Consider the following 18,819-nt stretch of genomic DNA (forward strand, 5'->3'; position numbering starts at 1 on the left):
TCCTCTAGGGAATATCTGGAGATGCTTTATGTCCTCAGTCTCTTCTGATTGCTCCTGAATTATTATCAACAGTTACAACTCTTTTTTTTTCCTTCTAAATTTTATCTCTTTTCTTCTATTTTACAGTAAATTCCACAGATTAAGTTAGTTTTAGTGTCTTTTTCCTTTTGGAAAACTTCTCACAAGCATCAGAATGCTGCAGAAAATCTTAATTCTTTTTAGTAATTTTTCCTTATTAAAAAAACCCCGTACTGTGAACTTTTAATGCTTGCCCTAGGCCTTCTTCAAGTGTCTGGAAAAAAATGAGATCCCTAAACAAGAATCTTTATGGCACTAAAGTTTACAAGGTTAGGCTCTAGTATATAAAATAAGTCAAGAAATTCTCAGCAGACCTAATTACAATTACTGCTACTACTGTGTATAACTGAACGAGTGAATTGACTGAAGCACGAACGATACTAAAGAAAAGAATCTCCTTAAGCTACCTAAGCCTCAGATTTCACTGTTTTATACTGAAGCATTACTATTTAAATCAGTGTGCATCATACAGATGGCCTAAGTTAATTTCCTTCTTTAACAACTTTTTTTTTAAAAAAGAGGACACTATCCCAGCAATTTTGTCCACTTCCCAAACTGACAAAGCAGTGCAAGAGAGAAACCATAAATATAATATGAAGAAGAATTGACCATACTGAGGTTTGTAGAAATCCCAAAAGCAGAAGAGTCCCCAGTTCCCAACACACCTGGTGGGTTGTGACCTTTGTTGGGAGAAGTAAGAGAAATCTTTATCTATAATGATTTCCCCTTAACATAAAAGCTACTTTATGTCAATTAGGTAATAAGACAATTGTGTCTTCCAATGCATTATTTTGTTGAGTGTATTTACACCACAAAATAAAGGGTTTTGATGAGAGGTCACCAGAACATGAGTACCTCCTATTAAGGATTGTCAGACTGTGTACATGAGGTCACCGCGATCCTCAGTCAAGTGACTATTAGTGCATCGCTAACTACACAGTACCTACCAGAAAAGAAGGCTTACTCCACAGCTACTCCTTGTATCAAAATCTTTAAAAGTCAGTTAAAACTGAAATAGTATATAAATGGTACATAAAAGATGAATTATACTGAAAAAAAGCAGAGTAGTTATGATCTGCTGAAAAAAAATACAAAACCTACTCACTCAAAATCAAATCTAGCAGAAGAAAAGGATTCAAGTTACCTGTGAAAAACACCTGCACAATAGTGAAAAGCCCCTTCCCCTCCTGTTAAATAATACGAATTAGGACAAAATCAAGGCAAGTCTGCTGTCTGTCTGAGCACTGTGTAGCACTCAGGAGAACACAGTTTTTGGTTTTAGAGAGAGCATACAAAGGAGATTGTGGCAAATAAAACCCAGTTAGTATTTCTCAGTATAAATGACTAGGGTAGTTTCTACAATCGACACTCCTGTTCCATATCCATGGAGAAATACTTGCAGAACTAAGATGCACATATGTGCATACAGCATTAACCAGAGGATTATCTGTAAATAATAATTAACAGTCATTTGCATAAGCAGTCTCAATACCTTCATCTCTCTGATTGCTAAACCTGTTTCAGTGCTTAAAAATAAAGTTAAAATTGTCCTAAGCTTTGACAGCTTTTCTTAAAACATCAAGAACTGGGTATCTGGACCTTCCTTATAAGTACAAATGAAGTGAGTTCATGTTGAAAAAAACTTTATTCCAATTCAAATAAAACTCTTCTGTGATTAAATATGGCACCTGAACAATCTAGACTGAGAAGCACGTGAATAAGTATTTCACAACAGGATCTCATTTAAGGGAAGTAAATTAGCAAATATTTGTAGAAGAAAATAAATTAAAAAAAATGTAGGATGATTCAGACAATTCATGAAAGTGACCCCCTAAGTACAGGCATCAACAACGCAATGAAACCTAAAACTAGGCAGGTTATTCTCACAAATATTTTTATGAAGTTCAGTGAAGATAAAAAAAATAGGTAAAAAAAAATCTTAAGTATAGATTTTTGCTGTGAAATAAAGACCTTTTAAGTATGATTTAGGAGCATCCACAGGCCTGAATTCAACACTTCACTTTACAGAATTACAGAAACTCATTCCAAGCCTGCATCTGTTCCTGTACATATAGTAGTTTCTGTCTTTAGTTCATTTGGGAAGGCCATAAGAATATTCTACCTTTATGATTAGGAGTTAGTGCTCTTCATATTTCATTTTTCACATTTACTCACTGAAAACTTGAAATAACACTTGTCGTCACTGATACTACAAAGTCACTCCAAAGCAATACATGAATCTCTTGTAAACATTTTTCCTGAAAATTCAATTATAGCCATTGAAGAGCAAAAAGTCATCAGCCAGATCTGCTGGAAGTCAAAAGGAAGGAAAAATCAAGGTAAGAAGCTAGAAATATTTTCATTCTAATATGCCTTCTAGCAAACACATGCCCTCTAACTCCCATCACCTTCACCTGAGGATGCATTTTCATCACGGTATTTGGCCGTTGCTAGTCTAAAGTCTGTTTCAAGTAGGTACAACAAGAGTAGATTTCCAAATTCAATGAAAATATAAGTCTTGGATTTCTGAAAAAGTAAATGAAGAAGCAGCTTGTAATAGCTATTCCTGTTCCCGACAAGTCTTCACACAGATGTGTTAGCATGCTTACTAATTATACAAGAATTGGTGATTTGCTTATGAGGAAAAAAAAAGGAAAAAAGAACTATTTCAGCCAATTAAAAATAAGTAGTTAAATCTACTGTAGCAAAAGCTTTCTAATAAAGCAATCTCCGCATGAAGATAATGTTTTAAAGCAGCTATTCCTCTATCACACTCAAACTGAAAGTCCTTACGATTACATGACAGATTAAACCAGCTACTGGCAATAGATAGATCAGTGAGCCACAGCTGTATGGGAAGTGGTGGTATTTCCAAGTGATGTTAATATTCTCCAGAGACACAATGTGACATTCCAGGCATCTGTTTTCCCTGGGCGCTTCTTACAGTGCAGCTAATTATGGCTCCCAGACAGCCCCTAGGAAAGATGACATTAAACCCACTACAAAACTTAGCTGTTTAAAATGAAATTCTTAAATCCCTTCATAAAAAAAGCCATATCCTGACATCAACCACTCTGGATGACTGGAAATAGTACTGTAAGCATCTAAGGGAACTTCATGAGTTCTGTCAACAACACAAGAGCTCATCTTGCAAGTCTCAGCCTTAGCACCACAGCATCATTAAGGCATCAGCCAGATTCTAACACAACTTGAACACAGACACATCCATTCAGGTCTTGATTTGAACATGGTTTTCAGCATCATGCCTGCTTGCTGTGTGACAACCAACAGGGAAGTCTTTTTTTAGACGAGGAAAACAATTTTCTAATTATCCATACATCTCACCATCACTGACAGCTTAGTTGGCAAGTTACAAACGGGCAGATGATAGCTCTCAGTGACCAAAGTCTAAATAATTCTGGAAATATTAATGCAATTTTCTGCCGCAGAACAAAACAAAGTACAATACAATAAATGGAGAGAAGAGGAAAGAATTAAAATTGGGAAAAAGAAGATACAGGAATATGTAAAGTCTTGCAGACATTACTCACCAAAAACAGAGTTCTGAAGTTGCTCAGGTCGCCAAAGAATTCTTCTATGCTTATTGCTTTGGGATCAAAGGTGAAGTATTCTCCCAAATTTTCATACAATTTAGTCATGTTGTTGTGCATGTTGGACAATTTTTCATATTGCTCTCGGGCACTCTCAGCAAAGCTGTAAGGTTTTGTTAAGAAAAATGATTCAAAGGTAATCAGTCTAACAGTAAAATAAAAGTACAAAGGTTAGAACTGGAGAAATTGCTAGTGTTATTCACATATGACATTCTTATGTTAATGTTTACGTATCTGCAAGTTTATACCAACATAAGGTGGTGACACAATTTCCACCAAACGATCTATTTCCAATTCTGAAAATTTTCCATTAATAGATTATACAAATGACTTTATAAAACTTCCAAATATCTTGGACATTTTTCTTCTAAGTAATGATTCGTTTTGTAAAAACATTCTGTAAAAACATATACTGAAAATGAGTTTGCTGTGAGAAACTGATTTCCTCCATATTATGTACATATATTTTATATGTAAAATAACTACTGGTTGCAAACTTCTATAGTACAATGTTTAACTCTTTTTTTTCCCTTTACTGCAGATGTCTTCTTTCTAAATTTTTTAACGCCTAGCCACACAGCTCGGCTCATGTCTCAGGTTTCCTGTACCAGGTACATTTTGGAGGGCATGCTCTTAATTGTGTCATTTCACAGAACTTTTAAAAACGGAATATCCACCCACCTGCCCCTTTTAACTGACAAACAGCTTAGAAAAATCATTAGTAAGAAAAACACCATGGAACAACAGTGGTATTTGTTTTCCATTAGGAAGCGAGCAAGTCTAGAATTGAAACTGAGATTGACTTCCAACCCAGCAGTCATCACTAAAAGTTTGGCTTAATCCTTTCATGGCATTTTTTTCCCCTATATGAAAAATGTATTTTTAGAACAATCCATTTGCAAATACAGGAAGGGTGCAAGCGACTAAAGGAATTATTAGTTTGCCTCAAAGCCGGTAAGCTTCAGTCTGCTGTTTTCTTCTGTTGAGGTTGTTTATATTCACAAAGAAGCAAAGGCACAAATCACTGTAAAAAAACAAACAGCTAGTACACAATTAAACTAGTTCTGCTGATACTGAATTGTAGCTGATGAAAGTGTTGTGCTGTACATATCAAAACCCAAGAACAAAAGACACAAGTTATTTCCTGAACTACAAAAATCAAGCAGCCTGGCTCCCTGTGGCTTTTACTTGTAACGACTCCCTTCCATGTGGATTCTGATTCGTAATACAGCAGAGCTCGTGCTTCAACCTCTCCTCATACCCAAGGCTCTAATTTGAGACTCTGCCTAGTATCATATTCTAATTACTCAATATTTCTGAGATTCCCTCTCTCTCTGCAAAATAACAAACAACCTGGAAGCTAATTAGGGAGAGACATATAGAGAAGTCACATAAACTATTTATTTCTGAGGTTAGAATAAACTCCAAAATTATTCTTCAGAAAACAGTCATCAAATTGCAGAATAAATAAAGGAAATTCAGGTGGATATAACATTTCCACAGTGTTTGAGTTCTTAAAAGGCTGGCATTTCACAAGGTACATGCAAGTGTGACAAGGCTCAATATATCTTCCATTGCAATGAGGCCTAATATTCCACCTGGATTTTCCTGCTCTAACTAATGGGAGGATACACAACTAGTCACTTAAAATTTGGTTCCTAAAAGTACGATCTATGTATAATATCAGTCTTCCTCCTACGAAACTTAGTTTCCAAGTAAGGCTCTCTTCATTAAAGCCTCAGTAGCATAAAAGGAAAGCAGCAAATGTTCAGTTAGAAGGGCAAAAAGTAGAAACCAACAATGTGATAGAACTTAATATTCTGAAACAGCAGTATCCACCCACATAGCTTTATACCACTGCAACCATCCCAGTAATATCTATATTTTCAGCTTTTTGAAATGAAGTTTAACCTGCTTTGGTAGAATTTCAAGCTTGGACTGTTGAACTGCGTATCTGGATACAAGAGAAAATTAGTATAGTTCATTCTTAATGACAATTAACTGTGCAAAAGGAAAGGGAAGTTTAAAGGCAAGAATACATTAAATAGGTAACAATGGTAAATCACAGAATTAGTGAACACAGTTTAAAAACTTGAAGAAAACATGAACTGCCTTACCATAATTAGACTACTGTAAAACCAAACAACTCACCAAAAATAACAGGAAAAAGAAATACAGATGTATGTAGTTACAAACATTTCATCTGCAGTTCCTTTAAAAACAACCTCATATAATGTAATATAAAACCAAATCAATATACTAAAAAATGACTGCATGTCTGAAAGAAAAGAATAAACCTCTGAACATTCCAGAGATGAAATTAATTCTTTGAGACAAAGCTCTCAAAGTCAAATTCTACATTCTGTTTGTTCATTCAGTGTGAGAAATAACAACAGTAAGCACTAAAAAGGAAAGAAGCAATACTACTACTGAAACTAGAAGAAAAAAATACCACTGTTGAAACATATACTGTAATTTCAATATTATTATTTTTTATCTAATAAGCACCAAGATGGAAATAAGAAATCCCATTAACAGATGGCTTGTAAGGCAAAAGGATGTCGGTAAGATGGATGAATATGATGAGCAAAGAGAGAATGGGGTATTTTAACTATACTTAATTTTGAAGAAAACAAGTCAATGCTGTAGATGCAATAGTTTCCAATCATATATCATATCATATCCACGTTATTCCATCACACTCTATATGCTTCATGCAATCTTCGTACTTCTAAAATATTAGTAAATTGAAACATCACCTTGAAGTGGACTCCTTCAAGTCACTGCAAAGACTGAGTCAAAACAATAATTCCAGAGAAGCAAAGCCATACTTGCCTATGCAATTTTATGAAAAAAAAATTATTGAAAAATCCAAGCCATCAGAAGTTCATGTAACAGACATACTTAATTCTAAATTGAAGCTTTAACTAGTGCTCATATAAAAACAGTGAACAAGGTTTCATTTGCACTATATTTTGAAGAATTACTGAATGCAAAGATGCTTATGAAACCAAACTACTTTATTCACATGCTTATTTTTCTGCATGCACACTTTTCTTTTTTAGTTTCTTTGTAAGAAAATTCTAAGCCAAAACTATACTGCAAATACTATTATCTCAAAAATAAAAAAAAATAAATAAATCATAGAATCCTAGAATGGCCTAGGCTGGAAGGGACCTTAGAGATCATCTAGTCCAACCTCCCTGTCATGGGCAGGGACGCCTCTCAACTAGATCAGGCTACTCAAGGCTCCGTCCAACCTGGCCTTGAACACCTCCAGGGAGGGGGCAGCCACAACATCTCTGGGCAATTTATTCCAAAGTCTTGCCACCCTCGTACTGAAGAATTTCTTCCTAAGATCTAATCTAAATCTATTCTCCTTCAACTTAAACCCATTGACCCTTGTCCTATCAGTGGGCACTCTTGTAAAAAGTCCCTCCCCAGCCTTCCTGTAGGTTCCCTTCAGGTATTGGAAGGCAGCTATTAGGTCCCCCTAAATGAAAAAGTAACTCCCCCAAAAAATCCACTTGGAAGCAATTTTCCACCTTCAGTTCCAGATGCGTCTCCCCAGGTTCCACATAAATCAAAAAAAATTGACTTGTAAGTCTGAATATATTGAGACTTATTTACTAAGATTAGGAAATACACCTCTCCAATAATGACAGAACCACACCTAATCACCATCTGGGCAACTCTGTCCAGATAATCCTTACTGAAATTTTTCAGTATGCATTTTAGTGGTTACTAGGTAAAGGAATTTATGCCCATTAATCCATTTCTCTTTTTCATTTTAGTACAGCAGAAGGCAACTACATAAAACTGCCCTAAAATTTCCAAGTGTCAAGTTTGACTTTTCAAAGAAGTGTTATTTCAGTTTAAAATTTAAAAACTACTTCTGACACTGTTATCTTATTTCATTGGTTTTAAAGCATCACCTTGAGATTAATACATAAATAAATCACTTTTCAGTAACTGGTACCAAAAATTAGTAATATATGCTTTATCGTCCCATCCAGTAAAATCCTCTGCATGCTGTGTCTCTTAAGAAAATTAAAATGCAAACAAATATCAAAACTTCATGGTTTTCATATTAGTAACTTCTTCAGTTATCTACCAATCCATCTTTTCACTGTCTCTCATTACTTTAAAGGAGAGGCTGGGAAACCTGCGTTTGCATTACAGCTGCCAACTTAACCTTCCATCTAGTTCTGTGGTTTGCTTCACACTGACCACCACCAAGAAGGCAAGAAAAGTGTTTAGATACCCAGATGGATAAGGATTTCTGCAGCAAGAATACTAAACATAGTGTTAGTATCAGAATACAGGCAAATAGGAGTATGGCTGGATAAAGCCACTTGTAACAGTTGAAAATACATTTTTCTGCAAGTAAATCAATGATTTTTTACACTTTGAAATACGGGCAGATGACTACAGTTTGCTGGCATTTCAACGCAATATCTGAATCAATTCACTGCAATAGCTAAATCAATTCACTCAATTAAGCAAGCAATGAGTGCAAAAGTTATCATGACACTACGCTACCATATTACATCAGAGACAAAGACTCACTAATTACCATCAACAGTAGAATTAAGTTCTTTATGTCCACATTAGGACCAATACCATGCTTTCTACTGGTTTCTTCCATGTAAAGAGAAAAGAAAAGATCAGAGCAATCAAGGTTAAAGACCTCAAATTGGGTGGAGGAAAAGCGATCACTTCTACCATAATATCTGTTATGAACTTCACATCAATACATCAATAACTTGAATAAGAGCTCATAAAGTACCTGAACACACAAAAAACCCTCGCTTGCCCAAAGGCAACACCTATTAGTGTCAGCACTTAAAAAGAAAATGAAAGCCAACTCTGACAGCTTGGCATTCATCACCAATAAATATGCCACAGCAGTAAGAGCACTGGTAACTTAACCGTAATTATAAGATATTCACTGGTGTTCCAGTAGTTAAGGAGGCCTCTCCCCAGGGCATACAGTCACTATAAAAATGGAATTTAAAGGCAGTTCTCCACAGGTCTGGAAGAGTGAAACAGAGTTGATGTCTTTGATACCTCCAGAAGAAAAAAGAATGCACTGCAAATAAAAAGGAGATACCTGCTAGGAACTACTTAACACTTTCTGAAAGCATTTCAAAAGCTGAATAGAAGTTTTTTGACGTGTCCTCCCAGCTACTGGTTACAGGAAGCTGCAAACAGGCAAAAGCAGCATTCCATTGGGAGAGTTTTTCATGTAACGCTTGATTCTCAAAAGATTGTGCTGACACACAAAAAGAAGTCATTTAAGAAAGAGGCAGCTGGCATTACGCTACAGATGGATTAACTCCTAAAAGAGAGCAAAAACATAAGGACAAAAGAAAATAAAGGCCAACTGGGACCAGAGACAGAAGATGTTCTCAGAAGTGTACTCAACCTAAATGGAAAGTATCAATGTATTTAGCATATTATATAAATCAGCACTATAATGAGGAGGTAAAGAATGATCAGCCTGGGATCTCCTAGGAGTCTGGTAAAGCAAAGCCACCTAAACTTTATCTAGTTAAATATCTGATCTACTTATTTGTCAGTAAACTTCAGTTTTACTGAATGTATCAAGTTTTCTTATTCTACTATACACAACGATCCTAATACTCATTACAGACAGAAAGTGTTCTTAAAGGAAAGCACAGCACCCTTAAACCCACAGAAACACGGCTTCATTGTAAGTCTCCATATGATCGCCTTGAAATTTGTCCACACCAGCCTTTTCAGGTGCATTTCTAACAGCTTGATGCTATACTTATTTTATATGGCACACTGGTTCTACGTACAAGTTACAGTCAATCATAATTTATAAAATTTACAACACTCAAACTGGTAATCCATTTACTATTTTCACTGTAAATAAGTTTTTTCCTTAAAATAACGCATTTCTGAAAAACATGAAGCATTTTGCTGGCTTTAAGTCACAGATTGACAAATCTGCATTGAGGAGTGCAAAGTTATTATTCTGTTAGCTATTCCCAAGTCCTGAGTACTCATTTACTGGTCTGAAAATTGACAATTTCCATCAGAACGGCTCAGATAATAGTTTAATTAAAATCAACTTATTAGATTTTTCCACGGCAAATTATAAATTTGATTGTTTCTCTCCTGTCCTGAGCAGAACTACGGAACAATGTCAGCAGTAATGGAGGCAGGAGGGAACGCAGCCACGTACCGTAACACCACTCGATTATTCTGGAGCTGCACATACACCCTACAACTCTTTAGAGGGACGGGTACATCTGGAATATTTGGAACTAACATACCAATACTTGATGTTCGGATAAAACTATAAATTATTAATTCAACTTACAGTACGTACATTTTAGCAGTGCAAAACCAGTCCATAGTCTTTGTACCCTGTACACTTCTATTTTGACGAAACAGAAGTTAGTTTTACCTCCATCAACTGTCAGTCAGCCCATCCACAACATGTTACTGCAGACACCGTGGGAAAATTAAAAAATATGCTGAAAAGCTGCCTATTCAAAAACCTGGAAGTAAAATTGTTGGAGTCTGAAATTACATAGTTGGAGGAGAATTAATTAGGCAAAAAGGATTATGTAAATAATCACGCAACAGCTGATTTTTGTTTATATGCCTTCGTGATGTATTAAACAAAGCATACAAGAGTGGGACGTAAAAACATTTGTGACACCACTCATCATAAATGTTGCAATTTTACTAACATGAATGTGTGGATCGCTGGCAAATTAACCCTACTCATAGGTGGCACTCGACATCCTCAGCAGTAAGAAATCAGCAACAAAAGAAAGTTAAGTATACAGTACAGCAGGGAAGAAATTAGAAATCAGTTAGAAGACCCTGCTTCCACCAAGGGGTCTGCATTAATACCTAAAGGCACTTGAATGGAAATTCGCAACGTAATGCATATTTGGATTAGTTTGAAATAGGTGATCCTGGAGGTCCCTTCCAACCTGGTATTCTATGATGATATTTCTGAGTCTGAATCAAGCGTTGAGTAACAGCCAAGCTGAGCTTTAATGTGTGACTGAGCACTGGAACAGGTTGTCCAGAGAGGTTACAGCATTTCCAAGATTCTCAAAGACATGTGGACGTGATGCTGCGAGCCTTGATGGCCCCAGCTGAGGGGAGGGAGTTGGACAAGATGACCTCGAGAAGTCCTTTGCCACCTCAGCCATTCTGTGCTTCTGGCAGATCCAAATGAATAAGACTTTGATTACTCTATTTACATATAATTTCAACTTCAAAATAGAACATCCCCATTTCTTTCCCTCCAAGCTGGATATATAATGCAACTTCATTCCACTAAAAAATAAATAAAATCCAGATTTACAAGTAAGTTTTACACACTGTACTTGACCCAAATATAGCTGTTCCGACTCAAAGCACGCCAAAATTAAAATAGAACTGCTGAAGAGAAACATGAAGCACTAAGAACAAACCAGTTGTCAGAATTTTCACTGTGAACTATAAGCATCTAGTTTTACAGCTACCTTACTGAATAGTTCATTATTTCAACAAATCAAATGGTCATAATTATTTAAACTTGGTTTTCAATAAAATGGATTATTCTCGCAGTCAGCAGAATTTCGCAAGATACTAAGAATTCACCTAAAACAAATATAATAATCAAATAATTGAGTTTATCTAGCCTATCTGCGTTTAAGCCAACTTATTGTCTGACAACACACAAAAAAAACCCCCAAACCAACAAACCCATGCTTCAAACTGATTTGCAAAAATAATGCAGTCCCTTGGCATGATCACCTGAAATTAAAACCCTAAGGGGACTGTTTGCTGATCTGCTGTCATATACCACCCAGAGAGCAAAACATTTTCTTTTCCCCCAGAGATACATTTATCTACTAATTTACAGAAATACACTTCCACAAGAACACAAATATTTTTGTAATGATTTCCAAAAAACTACCATTAAGAGTGAAAATTGACTAAAAATATTTCAGCCTTACAAACTGCACTCTGTCGTTTCCAAACTCTTGGGTTTTTTTTGTATACCATTTCAAAGTAGGATTCTGGACCAAGGAACCACCAGACTAGGCTAAAAATGTATTTTATAGAGCTAGAAGAGAAAGTCTTATTCAAGAGTGTTGTCTTTAATGAAGGATGTACCAGCACTCTTAGTTCCTAATCTCCAAGCTCATTCATAATAGAGCATTCTTCGAATTGAACTGGAGAAACACAAACATCACTTATTAGCTGAAGACAGAAATTCAGCTTTAATAACAGTAAGTCATTTACACTGATAGCTTTATTTTCACCTGCTATCAGTATGTAAACAGATGCTAACAATTTTATCATTCACACTACATACATAATGTATCTCTGTGACTACACAGATGAGGACTTTTGGAGCAGACACAGATAATTAATGAATCACAATTACACACCTAATCTTTCTTCCTGTTGAAAGCCCTGGCAAATAAATAAATAAACAAATAAGAACGGCAGAAATCTTCATTACAATACACTTCATCTACTCAAATAAGAACCCAAATGAACCAAGACCCGTAGGTGGAGCCCCATTTTATTTCCTTAGACAACATCATGTACTTCTGTAGAGCTTAGAGATTCACTAATAAAATACCAATAAAAAGCTCAGTGTGAGAATGTCTCTCTCATTACAATGCAAATTACCTCATCAGTCAGCATTTGACAGAATAACCCAGAAAAAAACCCAAACCACAATGCAGCAGTTGCTTCTCAGTTATGGTAGAGTAAAGTGGTCTATTTGTTTCCCTGGCCTTCATTACATCAGTACTTGCAGAAGTCACTAGCAGAATTGTTTAATCCAACTGTATTCTCTGCGTGCAGACATTATTTCACTGTTCATGTTCATGAAGCGTTCGAAGATTACAGCCATCTGATCGCAATGCTAGCCACAGCCTGCTCCGTCTCCCTAAACTGCAGAATCATGCCTCAGTTCATGTTCAGATGAGGCTTTCTGACTTGTCCTAGATGGCCATAAAACTTTGATCTTGATAAACACAAGAAAAATCTGTCAAAGTTTACCTCTAGCTCTGAGCCATCATATCAATTCCTCTTTTTCACGCATTCAAACTTCTTAATAATGAAGAGGTTATTTCCACTGATTCTACATACACCTCTTTACTATGCACAAGAGAAAACTTAAGTCAATGTAATTTCAATATTGCCTTTTTTATTTATACTTCTGTTAATCAGGACACAAAAATCAGTGCTCACTTTTCTAGGAACACCCCAGTCAAAAGGTGGTGAACAAGGGCCTACTTTATAAAATACTCAGTCCAAGGAACAAAGCTCCACAGGCTGTTTCTTAAATTGGTTTAAGGTGAAAAATTCTGCTCAAAGACTTCCGATGCCAATTCAGGACTTCCCTGTGGTAGCATGAAGAAGAACACTTTAGAAGTAAATAAGAGCACTTGGCTCCTCAAACAGAACACTGGAAAGGCAGCATTTAAAAGCCACAGCCTCTTGTCTATCTTAAATAGAATACTTAGAAAACTCCAAAATTAGAGCTAGATATTTACCTCAACTAATCTAAACCCACCATTTAATTTATCTTTATTCAGACAGCTGACGACCTCAAAAGGTAAGTTTTTCTCCATAATTGTAACATGGAAATAAACCCGAAGTCCATACTTCCATTTTTGAACAGAGGATGGGAAGATCAAAACAATTTCTAAAAGCTCTAGAGCTCCTGAAAGCAAAACAAACCTTTCATCCTGACAAAAACAAAGCTTTATTTCCACTGTAGACATCACCACAATTTTGAAACTGCTTTTGCAAAAAACATGCCGAGAGGAACTGACACTGCCTGACAGGTGAAAAACATTCTTTTAAGAGAATGGCAAAATGCCATTCACGAATGAAAGAGGTGGACTATTTAGCTTCATTTGTTCTGATATGGAAGTTGTGAGAGCTGTTAAAAACAAGGAACAAGAAGATTATATCAGATGAAGAATGAAACAGATAGAGTTATAGATACAACTTCACACGTGTTTTGCGATCTCCCCTTTTTAGCCTTTTTAAACCTCCAGCCTGTGCTTAGACGTGACGATGGCATGAAGAGGGGGTAACTGATGGGCATGTTGGAACAACAGGTACCAGAGGACAGGACAGAAGAAAGACAAAAAGACTCTTATGGAATTACAAAGGAACATAAAGAATTCTCCAGTTTACTATTCCAGCTTGGTAATACTTTGTAGGTTATTTATTTTCCTATACTTGAGCAAAACTCAAAGAGTTTCACTCAGATCCTTCAAAGTCATGGATCACATTTTTGCCTGGAATCCCATACTAAGATGTCTGAAAAGTAGTCACTCCCAATATACTGGGCATAAATAAATAAAGTATATTGGTCACTCCCAATATACTTTTCCAGCATCTTTTACAACAGAAATCATCTAGTCCTTAATTCTCATTTGCAATATTTTTGTTTTAAAATAATTTCGAACAACGTGAAGAGCATCACAGCTTTTTGAAACTCATATCTCTCTCTTTTCTTATTGGGGCAAACAATTGTAATCACTATTCATGCATTAATTAGAAAACAACAGAAGACACGATAGTCAAGAATATATCAAACAGAAAACCCTGCAAGAGTGATGGATTTCTAGCATACCTTCCCTGGAGAACAATTAGAGAAAAATCTGTTTAGATGAATAAAAACAGGAAAGAACACAACTAAAATGTAGCTATTACAAACAAAATGATTCTGCAAAATTAGTTTGGCGTGTTATATTCAAATTAATTAAATGTGGCCATTTCAAACAACACAAAGCATTGACAAACAATGTTCTAAGAACAATAACACAAAGAATTATCTGTTAACACCTATTTCAGCTAAACCACAGTAACGTAGTGACTACCAGAAATATTATATTAGTTTTGGAACACACAATGAGATGCCTTAAACAATAATTACAGCTTTGTGTGCCCCAAATCTTTCAGAGAAACTGCAACCATATTCACTTTCTCTTTGATCATACAGTTTTTCCTCACTTCACCTAGATTTAATTAAGCGAGGTATGTTTGAGCTGTCAGTTGTACCTTGTTTTAACAAGCTTCAATCAGTAAATCTGATGGTTACTTCATGTAGATAAAGTTTTTTGGTAAAGGGTGGGGAAGGAAAAGAAAAGTGACTCCTAATATTTCTAAGTTTCCTTTAATGCAATGTCAGAAGCCCTCATTTTCTTGCCTTTAAAAATCTGAAGAAATTCAGTTCATATAATGTTTCAAGAGCCTAGTTGTTCAAAATCAAGAAGAAAAAGGAATAATTTTATGTCACCAGATAAAAAAGCATAGAATAAACTTATTCAAATTGAGATTTATTTAGAGCAAGAACTGTTGTAATGAAGTGTTCAGGCATGGGAGAAAATAAAAATTAAAAGAGTAAATTCAAAAAATAAGAGTATATTTTGCACCCAAATACTATTTTGAATACAAGTTGTACATCTAAACGCATACATCATATATGATTTTAGTGAAATGTTGTGTGTCTATTCCCTCCTCATTTCTCTCCAGATATCGTTACATATTTTTGGTATTAATAACTTAATGGTCAATTATGTGATCGGAACTCACCGCTGTATGCACACAGATAGCCTTGCCCCACACGACTGTGATTAAAACAAGGAAAAGTCACGAATGTGAAGTAATCCATCCAAATTCTCTCTCAGCCAACAAACACTTAAGGATATTTCTTAAATGAATGTTCTGGTCAGACAGAAAAGCAAAGAGCGTAACCCCAGGGCAATCGGGATCTGAAATCAAAGTTTCCTACAGTCAGACACATCACTTGAAAAAACAGCAAGAACACTTCCTCGATGGCATCCTTCCCCTCCGAAGAGTGGGGTTTTTGGTATTCTTTCTCCTTGGAGACACTGCAGAATGGCAGAGGGCAAAAAGCAGTTCCATCATCACCAACATTTTTCATGAAGCAATGCCTCACGACAGTTTGCTTTTGATATCGACTTCACAGCTCCGGGGATTTACGGAGTACACTCTCCATTTAATTTTAGACTTCAAAAGAAGCATGCAGCAACTAGAAAATAGATCTGTTATCGAATTATCATTCTAGTGGTGCACAATTCTTGACAAAAACATCTTTCAGTGATCTGGACAGCGTGGTTTAATATAAATTTAAGGATTAAAACACAGTTTCCCCCAGGCAATGATTCACAATCAAGAAGCCTTTAGACTTCCATGTATTTAAGTACAAATTTGTTCATAGAATTTTATTCTTTAGAGTCTCCTAAGCAAGCAGGCTTTTCCTCCTATATAATTTTCCATATGTTTGTGTAGATTACTGTCAACACTTTTTCTCTCACTAGTTAGTCAACATATACTCTAAAAACATGCTTCAGAAACCTTTTTATACCTTTCTTCCTTCTTGTATAAAATCCTCTCTCAATCTTATTCAGTGGCTTAAAAGCACAATTCTAGATGCAGTTTTCAAGCTGCAGAATAGAATGGAGCTCCCTCATGTGGTAAATCTACATAATCCCAGGGATTAAACAAAAAATCCATCAAATCCACAGTCAAATGCCTGGATTTAAACAGTTAACCTACTACATAATTTACAGTATGTATGTTTTGCAATAAATAAAATCTAGAAAAATAATCTATCTGAAGTTCTTAACTGCCGCTCAGCTACCTGTTGCACATCATCACGTCCTCCTAATTGTAACACATTCCAATTTCTTCCTTTACTCATACTACCGTGGAACCTAGAGATTGTTTGTATCCCCAGGATTTACAGTCCAGCCTAATATCATCTTATGTCCCCTCATATCAGGACTTCTTAAAAAGAAATTAAGATCTTAAAGTAGAAAAATACTGTTAGAAAAAAAAAAAAAAGGATAGTTTGATTTGTACAACATCTCTAATTTATAATTTTCCATTGTTCTTGTATTTTTAACACATTAACTTCATGCAACCTGTACTGTAGTCCAGACCAGTTAAAATTCAAAGGATCATTTGATTCATTTTTCAACAAGGACTTATTTCTTTTACTGATATAAAACAGTTGTAAGAGAAATTAATATCATGCACTAAAACATGACATTATTAGGCGATTTTCAAGTTCAATCTACGTAATGATCATACTTATATAATTGTATAATTATCACTTGGAATATCACAGGCATTTTTAGCTTATTTAAAGAAAGATGACTCAAATATGAAAAAAATAAAGAAAAGAAGGAATGTATGATAATAATGGAAGTGAAAGGCTCATTAAAAAACATGGTGTGCTGAATCTGGTAGAAAGGCGTTTTACAGATCATTCAATTCTTTCTGCATTCCTCTGCATGAAGGGGGGAAAAAGAAGGAAAGAGAAGAGCCCGTTCAAGAGCAACACTGAGGTAACCAAAATTTGTCAACTGACTCTGAAAATCCAAATGAACTGGGCAAATTCAGCGTCTTAGAAGAAAAGTTACTCAAAAAGAGCTTCTAATGAACATAACTGAGGGCACATAAACTCCAAACTTATTTAATTCATACATCTCATATTTCATGAAAAATCGTATGATTTTTCATTAAGAAAGATGAGTTAATAACACCTTCTTTTTATATTTTTTGGCTTTGTATGCTTGTATGTTTGCTTTTCTCCCTTTCAGGCCCAGTCACGTTTCCTTCTGTGATACCTCCTCCAAACCTGACAGTTCTACTTTCAACTCCACATAAAACAAACTGAAAACTTAACTAACTCCTTTGGGATATGGTATTTATATAAACACAAAAAAGCCAAAATCAACACACTTGAACACAACGAAATAAAAAACATATCCTTAACAAAATTCAAATTACTTCACTTTCTTCTACGAAGTACTGTGAAAACATGATCTACATTGCATTTCCAGCTGTGTTTGCTTCTTGGTTTTATACATTACAAAACAAGAGAAGGTAGTATACAAGTTCTCTTGCCAACAAACCTTATCCTCCTGGATGCTGGTGTCCACTATTGCTTTTTCTCAAATGAGTATCACACACATTTCCAGTTATTCTCACATCAATGCCCAATTACTCTCCCTGAGCCCTTCAGTATTTCTCGCTTTTGCGTCCACGGAGTCGTTATCCAAGAATTTAACTGATACGCTGTTTGCCTTTCTTTACAGACTCTTTCTGAAACTATTATATAAAAGTGGACTTCACACTAGTCCCTGGAGAACCGGATGGATACTGCACTCTAGTAAATCCATCACTACTGATCATCACCCGTTGTTCAGCCCCTAAGGCAGCCTGTAGTCTGTGAGGCTGATCATATCTCAGAGCAAATCAACCATTTTCACACAACTGGTCAAGCACTGAACCAATGACACGCTAATCTCTCTCTGTTGGATTGTATCATATATTTCGCTCATAAAAGAAAGGAATTTCTCATTATCAATTATGCAGGCACGTGTAGAATTCCTGTTTTGTCAAGGAACATAAAGATAAAATGTAAAAAAGGGAATGGAAAAAAGGCAATAAAGCCACGTACCAAGAAAAAGCACAGCAAATTATCATTAAAAACCCGTATTAGGACAAAAATAAACATCTGGAATCTTGCCAGATTCAGCTTAGCCAATTTGAAGTTTTCCAAATTCTGTTTCACTGAGGAACACATAGGCTGTATCAAATTAAACAATTAACATGAAAAATCTCAACAGCATCTCTGTTACCTGACAGTAGGTAATAAAAACAGACTAACAGCCCTTTTGATGCACAGTGCACCACAGAGCAAAATACAGAATTTCAGCATACCCTAAGAAAAATCTTATACTTTGTGTGATTAAAAAAAACACCAAAAATGCATAAAATCACCCGTATCTATTCCAGAAACCTCAGTGTGCCTCATTAAAGCTGGGAAAAAGGTAGTAAAATAAAAGAGATAAGATAAAAGAGATGGCTTTAGATTTGCAACTGATCGCACGTTTGCTCTGCTTCAAGACAAACCTGCTACTCCACATAGCCCAACATGTTTGCTCTGGTTCAAGACAAACCTGCTACTCCACATAGCCCACAAGATGCCTTGTAACTCCATACTGGCTGTTTAAATTACCAATTTAATGTTACAAAAAAAAAAAAAAAGAAAAGTGAGTTTCTCCAATCACGACACCTCTTA

General features: G+C 35.6%; 1 protein-coding gene across 1 annotated transcript in view; it reads right to left on the reverse strand.

The window, feature by feature from the left end:
• DIAPH2 (diaphanous-related formin 2) overlaps positions 1-18,819 on the reverse strand; it is a gene marked incomplete at both ends in the record, with an annotated part of 148,880 nt that overhangs the window by 27,907 nt on the left and 102,154 nt on the right. Inside the window, one exon of the mRNA XM_009869903.1 lies at positions 3,630-3,794. Coding sequence (XP_009868205.1) covers positions 3,630-3,794 — 165 coding nt within the window. The remainder of the gene's footprint in view (positions 1-3,629; positions 3,795-18,819) is intronic.

The sequence above is a fragment of the Apaloderma vittatum genome, unplaced genomic scaffold, assembly GCF_000703405.1.
Source record: "Apaloderma vittatum isolate BGI_N311 unplaced genomic scaffold, ASM70340v1 scaffold2155, whole genome shotgun sequence".
NCBI lineage: Eukaryota > Metazoa > Chordata > Aves > Trogoniformes > Trogonidae > Apaloderma > Apaloderma vittatum.